Genomic DNA, 15,173 nt, shown 5'->3' with positions numbered 1-15,173 from the left:
CCTTAAAATGAACAGGGGGTTCTGGTAGAGATTTCCAAGGTAACAGTGTATCAGTTGTCAGAATTTTGAAGTTTATCATGCTAAAATGTTTCACTGTGGGGATCAAGGTGGAAGATGATCATCCCTGAATTTCAGTTTTCAAAGGGCACAGTGAGGACTATCTTAATGCAATAACTTCTTAAGACGGTATTGGAAACTTCAGATAGAAGTGTGCAGGCTGGTGAGAAGTGTAATGTATGTCTAGAGTGGCATATTTTTTGCCCTAACACTAAGGTGCTAGCAACACCCCAGGATTCTGAGTGGGAGCAGAGGCAGGAAGGCCTCTGCCGTGTGACACATCACCTCTGGAAAATCTCCCGGGTTGAACAGGCTGTGTACTGCTTGCAGACTCCTGTTCTCGGCGACACATCGGATGCATGCTGCAGGAGGACAGCGCTGGGCTGAGAGGAAGCATGGGCTTATAATTCACACCACTGCGTGAGGAGCTTGGACATACTTCCCTACCTGTACAGGGAATTCTGGGACTTCTGGACAATAACTGGATATGCCTAGAGGAACTGTGGAAAGACTTCCTGGCTGGCGTGGAAACGGCGTAGCTTAAAACTGGGAGTTAGGAAGCGTGGGCCCCAACTTTTGTGAGACCTGAGGCCAGGTGACTGAGCCTTTGGGTACTTCCTGTTTTTATTTCTCAAATGTGTTTAGTACCTTCTCTCCCTTATAAGGCTCAAATGTGGTAAGAATGTGAAAACCATTTGACAAGTACATAGCAGAGGATAAACATAAAGCAGTTACTTTTATCACTGGATATTGTAAAGTGTTAATTTTGACAGTAAAAGTAAACAAGACTAAAGTTTAGATTGATCTCTTTAGCAAATCTCTTATAAAACCATGTTAACAAGGGTCTAAATCTGTGAATCTCAGAGCTAAGTTTCATATCTAGACGGAGGAGCAGGAAAGCACTAGTTTGGGGAAATTTCTTAAGCAGTGCATCGCCCTTATGTACATTTTGCTCTGATATGAAAGTTTTTAATCTTGAAAATATAACAGAAAAAATATAAATTTAAAAATATATCTAGTGGAGTCCAACAAATTCTAATAGTAAATACATAAATCCAAGCAGGTTCAATTTAATGTAATTTGTTGCCATGGAAAATACGTGATGGACAGACAACTTCCTGGAAAACAGCATCAGGGTAAGACTGAGCTAGATGCAGAATCCCAGCAGAACATTTACTTAGGAGGTGGACCAACAAAAAATCGCGGTGATGACCTAAACTACAGATGACACTTCCTCTAATGCAAATTGCATATTGATTAATTACTGAACTAAGGAAAAAAGGCTTCTGAGGAGTATTTCATTTTAATGTGGTTTGTGTAGAGAATGGCCCTCGTGAACTTTAGTTCTCTAGCTGCATTGCACAATGTAAGGCAGAAGTTTGAATATGTCCCACCCAAAAGCATTATGACTTTGTTAACCTCTTTCTTTCTCCTAATCAGTTTAAAAAACCATCTGAAAAGGCTATTTTTGTTTGATTTTAATTTCTGAAATTTGGTTTGTTTTCAATTTTGAGTGTCGCTTTTTTCCAACATCCCACAAACAGCTGTTTGATGTGACATGAACAGACGTGAAACGGTGTCTGTGTGTCAAAGAGCTCGTCACGGAAAGCCACCAGCTGGCCTCCGCACTGATGCCCACAGCCAATTTTGTCAGCCAAAGGGTTCAACATTATGAGGAACGAACACAAAAACTCATCATCCTATTTTTACAGCATTTCAATGGGTTCTGGTATACAGTGTCTACTCCAACGCTGAAAACAGAGCAAAGTGCTGTAGGACTTAAAGTTGTTGCGACAGATCCGGTCAAGAAGACAACGAAACTAATTCAGGCGTCATTCACTCCAAGGACTCAGCATCAGTTCATCAGGAGGGGTGTGGCCACATTCTTCTCTGTGTGTGTGAAGTTAAGATATTTACAGTAAGAAAAAGACCTTCCACTGCTCATGGTGTAACTTACTGATAGCAAAAATAATTAGTCATGCTTCTTTTCATATCACATGACGGTGGCAAGACGAGAGAACATGCTTGTCTAACACTGTTTGGTTAAGGATGAGTTCTCTGAAGACAAAGCATCAGCAACCAAATGGAAGGCCGTGTATCAGTTCTTCATCTTTAGTGTAGCTGTTCAATCTTCAGGTTAAGGGTCACGGAATCCTTTACCATGTGCAGCTATGGTGTTTCTGTGACAGGGCGTTTCTGTTTCAAAGTGTCAATGAGGGATAAGACCCCGCGTTTTACATTGGTTGTGACTCTTCGGGTCACTGAGTCCGCTGGCGGAGGAGGTGGCCGAACTTTCTGTGAAGGCGGCCTGGCTACCAAGCACTTCTGGTATCGCAGCTGAAATAAAACAGAACGTGGTTTACGGTTGTTAAGGACGTGCCATCCCTCTTGTTCAATGTGACTTTAATCAATCACCAATGCATTCACTCCCAAAAGTTAATGACCCAGCTCCCAAACACAAATCCAAGATTTTAGTAATTTTGTTCTTAAAGTGGAGTGTTTTAAGTGTTCTTAAAAGATCATGTGGCTCGGTAAAGGTGCTTTGGCTTTTGCCATCGTTTTCTTCCATCCACCCCCACCCTCCACTTGTGCTCTGTATCAATAGGCTGCAGTTCCCAACCCTCACAGTCAAAGTGCAACTCTAAGTCGTAACTAAAAATCCATTAGCACTGGCAACACCGGCAGTTTCTTATCCTTCAGAAATATAACAACACAATACACCTGCTTTTGTATTAAAGCACAGGTAAGTAATTCTTCATAATGCAAAAGGATTGGGGGAGAGATTACATTTTTCCGCAGAGAGTGGACAGTGGTAAGGGCGGACGGCTCCAGAGGACAGCATGGTAGAACGTCACAGTGTGAATCTAGGCTCTGCCCCAGGCCTCGGAGCCATGCGCGTCACTGAGTTACTAAACCTCCGAACCCCAGTTTCTTCACTCGTAGATTGGTTGAAGAATGGGGGACCTTTCTTATGGTTAAGGAATACTTGTAGAAAGCCTAAAATAGGCCTGGCAACGCAGAAGGCACTAATAAATGTTTGTTCTCTTCCCATTTCCTGCTTTAATTAAAAAAGAATGACTAATGAACAGATTTCAGGACACATTTTATATACAAGTCTAAATCCTAATGGATTAATTTTTAAAAATCCATTAGTATTGGCACCAGTTTCCATCCTTCAGAAATGTAACACAATCTACCTACTTTTGTATTAGTGCAAAGACATAATTTTTCAAAATTAGATAAAAAGGTTAAAATTTATCAAGTGTTTTTTTTCCTAATCCAGGCACTTAAAAAATAATCCCATGGCTGGCTTTTAAAAAATCCACTTAAATATTAACAAGTTTCTTAGTATAGTTATAAAACAGGCTGATGTTCCCCGCTGAGGAGCATACACTACCTTCAGCAAGACTCGTGGTCACAAGTTCGGTCACGGCCCATGGGCCACCACAAGGCGAGCCCCTCCCACCCAACCGCACGGAAAACGCCTTCTCACGTGCCTCCTCTGGAAGGTATCTTGCTAGGTCTGTATCGCACGCCACACCACACACTTCCAAAGCTCAGAGTTACACATGCACAGTGGCGGCAACACTGGACTGGGCCTTCCCAGTGCTAAGTAGGTATGCACAGCATGAATCGAAACTGTGCCCGACGGATTTCACTAAGAATCCCTGTCTTATTCTAAACTTCACCAAAATAATTTCAGCTGGGCCTCTACCACACAGCTGCAAAATACGCCTAGCAAAAAGATTCAAAAGAATGTGTTACCACCACAGACATCCGAGATGGTACAAATTCATGCATAGATATTTTATTATTTTTTAAAATCCTTGCCCGAGGATATGATTTTATCGATTTGGGGGCAGAGCGGGGGAGAAAAAGAGAAAGATCAGTGCGGAATAAAGATCAGTTGTCTCCTGCATGCGCCCGCACTGGGGTTGGAACCCGCCACCTCTTTCGGTCCAGGAGGGATGGCAGTCCCACCGCTGAGCCGCCCGCCAGGGCGCAGAGGTAGTTCGGACAACCACACGTGAATCAAGAGGAGAGCCTCTGAGTTAGAATCCCTGGCTTCAGAGTGTTGAGAAAGCTTTCATTTTTATCAACATGCCTCTTACAGGACTGGTTAAGCCCCTTCAGTGGCTGCCCTAATACCATTAAAATAGTAAACAAATGAGTAAAACATTGCTTCTAAGTGACAGAATGGGTCTGGGAATCAGAAAATGAACTGTAACCAGTGATAAAGCTAATAATTTAATTGTCATCAGCATTTAAAATGTATAATTAAGGCTGAGAGCCATTCATTTTATGACTAAAACCATCTGTTACGATCATTTGCAATTTCATGAAATACCTAAATAGTCACCCTCCCTTTTTGCTCAGCTGAACTCTCCCAGTCTCGCTCTTCCTCACAAAGCGCCTGCGTCCCATCTCAGTCTCCCACGCCTGGTGGGGAGGTTCACCTTGTTCCCTCCACCAGGCTCTGCTCCTTTACATGCGGAATCCTGGCTCCCAAGGACGAGGGCGGCTGCACTCTGACAAAGGACTGTGGTACAAGGGAAGCCAGATGACGAGTGCACACGCCAGGTCTTCCCTTCCCTTCTCCCCACTCCTCACTCCCTTTCAAAGGGGTCTTTTTTGATACACGTCAACCAGCTCTCTTTTCTTGCTCCCCACCTTGGCCATCTGCCGTCCATCTCCTTTCCCCTCCTGCTTAACCCTGCAACATGCAGTGTGTAAACCACAGAACTCCCCACCTTCCCTGCACTCCCCCTGTTCTTGGATCACAGCGTCTTCTGCGCAGTCTCAAAGTTACTCTAACCCAGCGATGTTCAAGTGCTGCGCCGCGAGACTTTCTAAACCCTGCAATACCTGACTACTTAGTCAGGAGCACTCACCTCTTTCCCCTTAGACTGCCAAATAAAAAAATGACCACAGCCAACACCGCAGCAGCCATCCGACTGTGAGTGAATCAAAATTACCTACTTTTTTTGTCTGATAGGCAAAAGATGCATTTTATTTAAAAATACACATATTTTAAAAGTAAAATATATTTTATTAGTATATGTGTGCCACTAGATGAAAAAAGTTGAAAATCACTGCTCTAACCCAATTAGCACCACACTCTAAGCCCCCCCACCCCCTCCTAATCTACCACCAAGATCTTGCCCCTGACCATATATGTATGTGTGTGTGTATACATTCACTCACACACATTCATGTATATATATGCATATATATACATATATATGTATGTGTGTGTATACACACACACATACACACACGTGTGCATATATACATACATATATATGAATGACTCCATTTCAGTCCAGCTTTACTGGTTCATTTCCCTCAGCCTAAAAAATGCACCCGTCTCCCCCATCCTAAAGCAGATGTGCAAACCCCTCAAAGCTGTGCTTCAAGCTACTTACCCTTCCCTGTCTGACTCCGTAAGTGATCCACTTGCATGGCCTCCCCTTCTTATTCCTCCCAGTCACTTCTCCATCCAGTGCAGCTTTACACTTTTAATTATAACACTGTCTACACTACCAGAATTTTGTTTGCGTGTCTCCCCCTTGTACCCGAACTCCATAATGCAAAGATCCTTTCTTAGTCCTACTTGAACTTCCAGAGTCCAGCCCATCAACGGTGGACCGAATTAGATGAAGCACAGGCACTTCAAATCCAGCATCCGCCATCCCCCAGCCACGTGATTCTCCACACTGTCTTTCAGGTCGTCTGCTCCTGATTCCAGTATTCACCATCCCTCCCCACCCCACCCCGGGTTAGATGCTCTGCAGCTCTCATCCGCACCAGTCACCTGGCCTCCTGGTTGACCTGCCCACCCCAGCCTTGACCTTTCAACCCATCTTCCACTTTCTTTTCTTTTGCCCTCGAGTGCACTTTTAAAACCTACTGTGGTCAATTCACTTGCTGCCTCACAATCTTTGCAGAAGATAAACACCACGCCATTGCGGGCACTTCATAATATGGACCTGCATCCTTTCCTTGGCTCCACCAACCCGACCTGCTGTTGCTAGAATAAACCATGCCTCAGGTTTGATGCTTATGTTCACGTATCTCCCTCACTCTCACCAGGACTTGATCAGTGCCTGGCATCATCAGTGCTCAGAGGATACTGCAGAATGAATGACCAAGTCATTCTGTGTGAAGTCACGCACGAGGCCAAGGGCACTGGCTCTGTCACCCAGAGCACGCGGGCATGAGCGCACACTGTCACCAACTCCGTGTCCAGGGGCCTGCTCTTTCCTCTGAGCCTCCGTTTTCTGACAGATAAAACAACTAACAACGACCTCACAGGACTGTTTTAAGGACTGAATTAAGAGACACAAAGTAAAAAAACACATGTAAGAACACGGCACAGGAACCGACAATGTGAAATGAAAATCACCTTCCACACACGACCCTGAGGTACTGAGTTGGTTCCTAAAGCACCGGCTCAAGCATGGCCAGCATTTCCTGATCACCTCGTAAGTTAATCAGGGGTCCAGAACTGAGAGTCCTCAGACCTGTGGTTCCAAAGATCGTCCTTGTCAACGTCACTGCAGAATCTCAACAGAATCTGGCTCAATCTGGCCCTGCTTCTTGCAGGCGCCCTCACTGCCTGACATGGCAAACTGTTTACCGTGACCGACCCTGCCCACAGGAATGAGAAAGGAAAGCACTACTTTCAAGATTAGGCTTTTCTCCTTTTAAGTCCGCAACTCTGCTCTAAGTTACGGGACGTGACCCACAAGCAGGGCCGTGCAGGTCAGACAGGCCTGTGCGGCAGCCGACTCACCATGCAGGCAGCCTGCACCGCCTCGGACACGTTGCCGGCGTTCGGCTCGCACCAGAAGACGTGGCACTCGAAGCGCTGGTTCCCGGTGTCCATGATGAAGGCAAAGGTGTGGACGTCCTTCCCGACGCCCATGAAGGACAGAAACCGCACGCGGCACTCCACTAAGACCTCCTCTTCATTCTGCAAGACACGTCGTTCAGCAGCCCACTCTGGGGGCCGGGCCGCTGTCACCAACACATTCGGACCTTAAAGCACAGAATCAAGCTTACAGTGGCCACCAGTAGGATTAAAACATATACAGCCAGACTGAATTCAGGAAGCACTTGTATTTTTCTAGAAAGGCAAGTTTCCACAAGTGACTGGAAAGGCCCTCACGGCTGTGGGTGTCTCACTGTGGCATTTAATCTTGGTCTGAACCACACACAACCGCAGTGTGTGGGTCGCCCCGTCAGCTGCACTCCACGCCTGCAAGTTCACTGAGGATGGGACGAAGTCATGTATACCTCTTACATCTTGCCCACAAGGGACACCCAGAGGCTTAACGCCCATTTGCCTGGGTGAGCCCACTGGAAACCCCACAGCACCCAGAGAAGAGGAACCACGGGATCTCTCCACCCAGTTCTTCACAAGCTAAAAGGCACGCTGAATCATGTTTCTATCTAAAACCGTGTAAAACAAAAAGATGCCAATTTTTTTTTTTTTTTTTTTTTTTTTTTACAAACTGGTCCGCATGGTACCCGCATGACACAGTGTGAAGAACTGCTCAGACTGAATCCTTATGAACACCACGTCCTTTGCAACAACCACAGGCAATTTTTAAATTAGTAAATACATCCAGTCCATCAACGTCTGGACCATTCACGTCTTAAACGATTACGTATTCACTCAGGTGCTGTGGGATTGTTAACAGGCCAACTACGCTGGTCGGAGAGGCTGGGAGGTCTTCTCGGGAGAAATGACGTTCTAGTGGCAATCTGGGTAGTGCAAGGGTGTGCAGCACCGGGGTGGCACCTGCAGACACCGAGGCAGGAAAGGGAGTGACGTGTTCGACGTCCTGAGGAAAATCCAGCCCAGCATGCTGGAAGGGCGGGCAGGGTCAGTGAGCATCCTGCTCTCCTTTAGAAGGTGACCTGGGCTTGGAGGTGACCTGCTTGTGGACAGAAAAGCAGGCTAAGGACTTGCGGTCTTTCCACGCCAAGTGCTTCACGGAGGCAGAGAAGTGGTAAAGAGCCCGTAGCCAGACTGCCTGTATTCAAATCCTGTCCCTGCTACTTCCAGCTCTGTGACCTTGGGGAGTTACGTAACCTCTCTGGGCCTCAGTGTCTTCAACCACAGACCTGGGATAATTTGAGTTGAGGTGAATGCTGGCCTCTCTGAAGATGACCAGTGGCCCCTGCTACTATCACACTTTAGGACCTTCCTTAACAGAAGCATCTCCTGTGCCCCAGCCCCAGAAAACATGGCCCAGGCAACACTGGAGCCCGGAGAGTGACTGGCCAGAGAGCCACACCCTTGGCGAGTCACACTAGTGTCATCCCGAGCCCTTGGGCATGTGAGGAAGAGGAGTCAGCAGCACCAGGATAGAAGCTTCCGAGTCCAGAGGAAAGCAAAGGCGTGCAGAGATCCAGACCCAAAGGGCAACATCTTTTTTTTCTTTGTAAATGTGGGCTACTTCAATCCTAAGCAAGCACAGCTCCCCAGAGGTCAAGCCTTGGCTGCATGTCTAAGTTTCTTGGAAGATCATTGTATCAAAACCACACTGTAGCGCAGATGGGATAACTGTGTCTACAATCCTCCTTACCTTTTCACTGATGACAGTCACAGTAGCATCGGCCACGTTCATGTTCACTGATGGCCAGTCCTCCTTGTTGGATGAGGTCATTAGACTTTCTATGGCATTGTTCAGGGTATCCATTCCTGAAAAGATGGAAGGAATAATTGGAAAGGCCCTAAAGCTATTTATCACTCTCCGATGGGGCCCAAATCACCCAGTAATAGCTACATCCAGGCTGATCTTTTTTTAATAACTGCAGAAGACATTTCATTTCTCATGTTTGCTTAAAAAAATAAAATGCCAGCGTTTTCAACAGAAAGGTCACGAGGACTTTGAGATGCATGTGATGGCCTGTCTAATGGGATGACGTGCTCCTTTCTCTTTCTCTCTCTAAAGCTCCCCCAGCCCTGAAGTGTGTGAATGGCACTCACACACTAGAAAGCAAACACTACGTTTTTCCAAGCACGGAGCCTTGGCACAGGGGACCCAGCAGAAGCCAGGACCTGCCAGACCACCCCAATCTCTCTTCCTCTTACGTTCTCACTTTTAACAAGGCCCAGCGTGGGGGGCGCCTCACAGAAGTTGTACGAGCAATTCAACGGGGCACTTGCGCTGGGTGTTCCCACAGCTGTTTTTTTGGGCGAATGGGATAACAACTTTATTGAGATATTATCCACTCATTTAAAGTGTATAATTCATGGTTTTTAGTATATTCACCAGGTTGTGCAACCATCATCACAATCAACTTTAGAACATTTTCATCAGCCCCAAAAGGAACCCTGTACCATTTAAGAGTCACCCTCCATCCTCCCAGCTCCACAGCCCCAGGCAATCACTGACTTAATTTCTGCCTCTAGAGACCTGCCTGCTCCGGACAGGTCATACAGACAGAGGCACGGAGGACGCGGTCCTTTGAGACTGGCTTCCTCCATTTAGCACCGTGTTGTCAAGGCTGCCCTCACTGCAGCGTGTGCCTGTGCTTCACTCCTCCTTCTTGCCAAATGAAACCCCTTCGTACGGCAGTGCCATGTGCTCTTCATCCGTTTGCCAGTTGGTGGACATCTGGTTTGTTTCTACTTTTTGAATATTATGATAATGCTGCTGTGAACATTCATACACACATTTCTGAGTGGATGAATGTTTTCACTTCACTGGGGTACATGCCCAGGGGCAGAACTTCTGGGTCCAACGGTAACTCTAGGTCTGACCGTGTGAGGAACTGCTTGGCTGTCTCCCAAGGCAGCTGCATGCCTGCACACGCCTGAAACACATGAGGACTCCGACTGCTACGCAGCCTCTTCCATGTCCAGGTAGAGGCTGTGTCGTCCGGCCTCCCTGCAGCCCGCTAAGGCCCATCTCAGCAGGGTCAGCCCATGGGATGAGCTGACTGCTGTGTGGCTGCTTCTGGGCCACAACTGACGAGGACTGATGCAGGCACCCTGGCCCCAGAGATGGAAGCCCCATTTGAGTACGGCAAGGCCTGGGATCATGCTTCTCTGGAGAGCTGGGTAAATGAGAAATACGCGCCTGCTATATTCAAGTCCCTGTATTCTGGGGAGTAGATGACAGAGCAGCTTAGCCTGGCCTCATTGCTCTTTTGATGGGGACTGTCTGTGTGTTCTGCCTGGTGACAGTGTGAGTAGAAAGGGGTAAGCCACTATAGACACCCTTCTGGGAGGGTGACCACCTCCCATGTGTCCCCAAACACCTGCAAAGCGGAAAGACATAAATGTTTCACGTACCGACTGGTTTGTCTACGGGTAACATGCCCAGGTACTGCACATGGAACTTCTGCACCAGCTCAGTCTTTGGTGTTGGGAAATCTACTACAGGGAACAAAAGCAACACATCGTTCTCTGTGGCTGCATCGTGCACGTGAAAAGCAGCCATGGCCCTGTGTCATCTAGACACACTCCCTGTGCCACACCGGCCTGTGTCTAGAGGTAAATGAGGCCCTTGTTCTCTGTCAGTCCAAGTTCCATTCAACTGTCATTTCTAGGCAGAAACACATTTGAAAGCAGGACCTGGAATCTACAGCTGTTATTGTGTCTTTGATCTGTGCTAAGTAACAGCTTTTCACGTCCTTTGTGTTAGGTGTGGTTTATGCCAGAAATTACTTAATGATTATTTTATGTGCAATCAGGGAAAAACAGAGACCCCCACCCTAAATATCAACTCACCTACCTAACCAGCTGGTCCTTACCCCAGGCTATAGATGAGCTAGAAAACCACTAAGCACAGTGTTCTTTACTCTTGTCCAACAAACCACATCTTGGCCCTTTACGTCTAATTCTATTGACACAAAACAGCTCCGTGCCGTGGGAGGGCAGGTGTGTGTGCTCAGCACGTGTCGGCTGAGCTGCGTGTGCTGCCTGAGGAGATGAGAAGCTCCAGGGAACTGTGTTAGATGCTCTGGTGCTTGACTAGGATGGAGAGTGCTGCCGTGAAGACAGCAGATGCGGCGACCTACCTTGTAAGGGAACGTCAAGGTTCACGTTGGTCCTTTCCTGTAAGGAGCTGCAGGCCAGGGCTTTGGCATTCTTCCGTTCGGCCATAATCTGAAGAAGGGAAAACACAGCTCGGGTGTGTGGTCACAGACCCCTGATCCAGCAATTCGAGCCAGCAGAGTGCCTGAGCTGATTTTACTTCCCAGTTAAGCCAGCTTTAGCCTGACTTCCCCTGCCCCCTGGATCACTGAGCTGCGGATTTTGACAACTGTGCTCATTTTCTCTGGGGATAAGAGGTGCATAACCACCCCTCACATTAACAGTCTTCTCATTGGTTGACATTATTCCTTCCATTTGCCAGACTTCCATCTGTACTAAGACAACCCAAATATCCCCAGTCATGCGTGGGCCTCCTGGCCCACTGTGGTCAGTGGAACAAAGGAATGCATGTCCCCCATTGCTTCTGGGTGATGGCTTTTAGGTACTGTTTTCAGGGCTCTGGAGACAAAGAACATTGGTCCCCCTGTATCCACAGGGAATCCATGCCAAGACCCCCAGTGGATGCCTGAAGCCATGGATAGTACCAAACCCCGAATATACTGTTTTTTCCTATACATACATACCTATGATGAAGTTTAATGTAGAAAGTAGACACAGTGAGAGATTAACAATAGGACAGAACAACTATAATAATATACTCTAATAAAAGTATGTGAATGGCTTTGGGGCCATCATTAAGTAAACTAAAGGCCCCTTGAACACAAGCACTGTGCCAGTGAGAGAGCCAATCTAGTAAGAGGACGACCTACTAAGTGCCTAGGGGGCGGACAGCGTATACAGCATGGAGATGCTGGACAAGGTGCAGGGGGGTGGGGGGACGGGGAGGGGCGGCAGGACACTTCGTTATGCTGCTCAGAAAGATGGGCAATTTAAAATGTATGAACTGTTTACTTATGGAATTTTCCATTTCACCTTTTAAGACTGAGGATGACCGTAGGTAACGGAAACCAAGGAGAGTAACCCCGTGGATACGGGGAGAGACTACTGACTGCCTGTGGGGCTAAACCCCACCTCTGCCACTTCTTGGCTCTGTGACCTTGAGCATGCCCCCGGACCGCTGTGTCTCACTTCCTCCACTGGACGTGGGGAGGATATTTATGACCCTAATAATAATGTTATGACAGGTCTGAGGATTAAATGTAAGCACTCAGAAATATTAGCTGCTATCATTGTCGCTATTCTCAAACTGTCTAAATCTGTCAGCTGTCTTTCAAACCGTCTCTTTCCCTTAGAAGGGTCATCACTATTCCTGTGTACAGTGCTGCGGGCTTAGGGAATGGAGGAAGCCTGCCCTTCAATGATCCCCTAAGCAACTCGCATTCTCATTCCCAGCCCACACTCTCCACTGCAGGTGAACAAAACACACTGCCTCCCCGAGCTCCGCCCAGCCCATCTCCCTATCTGTGTCCGGGACAGCAGGCCCGAGGCTGCCCACAGTGGTAAACTGGAGTGTTTACTGAGCGCTTTCTCTGTGCCAGGCTCTGCTCTGGGGGCTTTACGCTGGAATACCAGCTCTACAAGGACGAGTTCCCTGCTCCCCCCATTTTGGTCTCTGCTGTGTCCTCAGAGCAGTGCCTGGCCCATAAGTGGCGCTCAGCTGCATCTGCTGCATGAATGAGTGAAAAAACGACACATGGGGAGTGTGCTGCAATGCTGGGAGGGCGAGGCCACGCCACAGTCCTGTCAAGGCAAGTGTGTGTGACTACGGGCTGGGACAAACGTGGTGACCTCTCCACCAGCACTCATCCTGCAAGTCCCTGTCACGTGGGTCAGAGCAGCAGGCTGGGAGAGTAGTTCTTCTGGGGGGCCGACCCTCCTGCAGGAACTGCCAGCCCCTGCTTTACTCCTGCCGCTCCGACAGCAGCCTGGGCCATGGTGGGGGCTGCGGCCGTGGCCTGGGCTTTGTTAGCTCAGGAGGAATTGTGAGGGTGAGGCTGGGTCATGATTTTAGCACAAAACCAGAAAGGTGATGCTTTGACAGAGGTGGTGGCAAAGTCCTGGCTGAAGGAAGTTGGTGACAGTGTCCTGGGGGTTTGGCCAGCTATTCAAATGCAAGCCAGCGGGTGATATGGTTGCTAAGGGCATGAATTGCCCCAGTACTGTATCCTCGGAGGTCAGAGGACAGGGTGGCCCACGGTCTGTTCTCCTCCGGCTCACTTTGGTCACGTTCACTCGGGGGAACCCACCCGAGTACACTCAGAAGAGGATGGTTAGAAGCCTGGTAACCACGTGACCTGAAAGTGGCTACGGAGGGAGGGGAAGGGGTTCTGGAGAAGGACGGAAGTCAGGAGCAGAATGACTCAACAAGATCCTTGTCCAGCACCTCTAAACGCACCAGGCACAATACACAGCTTCAAATACCTTCACATAACAAAGGGCCGCCCTGTAGAGGGACGAACTGGGGGAACCCTTCTTTGTTGCTTAGATCACAGATCTCAAGGAAACACACAGAAGTTCCAGAGAGGAAGATTTCAGGTCAACACAAGAAAGAACTCTGTAACAAATCCACTCAGTAGCAGAACAGGCTCCTGAAAGTACAAGAGCCTGTCAAGGGCGGTCAAGTCAATGGGAGTGCGGGGCAGGGGTGGAGGTGCTTGTTTAGGATGCTGTGCTGGCGGGAGGGAGGGAGGGAGGGAGGGAGGTTGCACAGGTGATGCTCGAGCGTCTGTTCTCATTCGGGGCTCTGGGACTCTCATTAAGGAAGTGGGCCCCTTACCAGTGTGAGATAGTGACCACAGCCCTGCCTCGCTGCTGGTCAGTTTCAATGAGCCGCTCAGTGTCCTCAAGGAGTCGGTGGTGTTCATGGGAGCCCCCAGCTGCCTGCATTTCCAGAGACACCCCAGGAGGCTTCTCACCACCCTCCCTTCCGTGTTTCCTCTCAGATCAGCTGGCCCTGGTGCTGGGATCAATTTACACCTCTCCACCACTGCATCCACCACTGTTCTGTCCACCTGCTATCCCCCAGCTGGGGCGGGACTAAAGTTCTACTCATTTTGTAGATGGAGCACCATTTACAGCAATGCCTGACATGCCGTTGGCTGACCAAACAGGCTGCCTGCCCCTCAGGAGCTCAAATGCAGACCAATGGTGCTCAGCCCCGCCCTTGCACAGCCCCTTCCCTGCTCAGCAGTGAGAAAACGAGAGGGAGGAGCCACTGTGCCCTGACCCACCTTACCTTGGAACAGATCTCGTGGAGACTTGTGGCGATGGCTTTTGCTGGTGTGTCACATCGAAATACATGACATTTCAAAATTCTTGTATCTTTGTCTCTTGCTACATAAGCAAAATCTCTGTGCAAACAAAATGTATCAGTACATTACAAAAAAGAACATTTACCCACATATTCTGGTGATGAAGGTTAACTGAGCTAGCAGCCAGTATGTCAGTAGTAACCTGACATATGCAATGGTTACAAAAAAATTCTGCAGCTACCCAGAACAGAAGACAGTGTTATGGCTATCAGGAATTCATTTCTGGGTAAAACAGCTATAGGCATGTGTGTGTTACATGCTGCTGAGTCGGCTCTGACTCCTGGTGACCCTGTGACTGAGTGATGTCCCAATGTCCTGTCCTCTGCATCCCTGCTCTGCTCCTGTGGACTCCTGCCTATGGCTTCTTTCATGGCGTCAATCCATCCATCTACACTCAGTCTTCCTCTTTTCCTGCTGCCTTCTGTTTTCCCAGCATTACTGTCTTTTCCAAAGAACCCTGCCTTGTCACGATGTGCCCGAAGTGGGACAGCTGCAGCTTTGTCCTTTTTGCCTCCAGCGATGCTTCAGGCGTATCTTGGAGATACCGTGGGATCAGTCCCAGACCACTGCAATGATGCGAGTAATGTGAAATGTTTGGCTGCACGGTGTACATGAAAGTTATGTCTCCACTACACTGCAGTCTACTAGGTGTGCAATAGCATTGTGCCTAGAAAAATAACGGGCACACCCTAATTGAAAATGTTCTATCACTGGAAGATGCTACCCATCATCTGAGCCTTTTGGAGAAACATGCCAATAGATCTGCTAGATGTGGGGTTGCCACAAAT

General features: G+C 48.1%; 1 protein-coding gene across 20 annotated transcripts in view; it reads right to left on the bottom strand.

Moving 5' to 3' along the window:
• Nucleotides 1-1,445: 1,445 nt before the first annotated feature.
• The window catches only part of APBB2 (amyloid beta precursor protein binding family B member 2), a 317,140-nt gene continuing 303,412 nt past the window's right edge, over nt 1,446-15,173 (bottom strand). For 17 of the 20 annotated variants that reach the window (XM_053922819.2, XM_053922824.2, XM_053922818.2 and 14 more), the window contains 6 exons: nt 14,310-14,424; nt 11,098-11,185; nt 10,370-10,453; nt 8,655-8,770; nt 6,854-7,033; nt 1,446-2,394 (listed from right to left, as the gene is read on the bottom strand). In XM_053922819.2, coding sequence (XP_053778794.1) covers nt 2,227-2,394; nt 6,854-7,033; nt 8,655-8,770; nt 10,370-10,453; nt 11,098-11,185; nt 14,310-14,424 — 751 coding nt within the window. In that variant the 3' untranslated portion in view covers nt 1,446-2,226. The remainder of the gene's footprint in view (nt 2,395-6,853; nt 7,034-8,654; nt 8,771-10,369; nt 10,454-11,097; nt 11,186-14,309; nt 14,425-15,173) is intronic. The other 3 variants (XM_045182790.3, XM_045182782.3, XM_053922826.2) reach the window with 2 other exon arrangements.

This window comes from Desmodus rotundus, chromosome 4 (genome assembly GCF_022682495.2).
Source record: "Desmodus rotundus isolate HL8 chromosome 4, HLdesRot8A.1, whole genome shotgun sequence".
Taxonomy (NCBI): Eukaryota; Metazoa; Chordata; class Mammalia; order Chiroptera; family Phyllostomidae; genus Desmodus; species Desmodus rotundus.
Note: the sequence above shows the minus strand (reverse complement) of the source record. Positions and strands in the feature narration are given on the sequence as shown.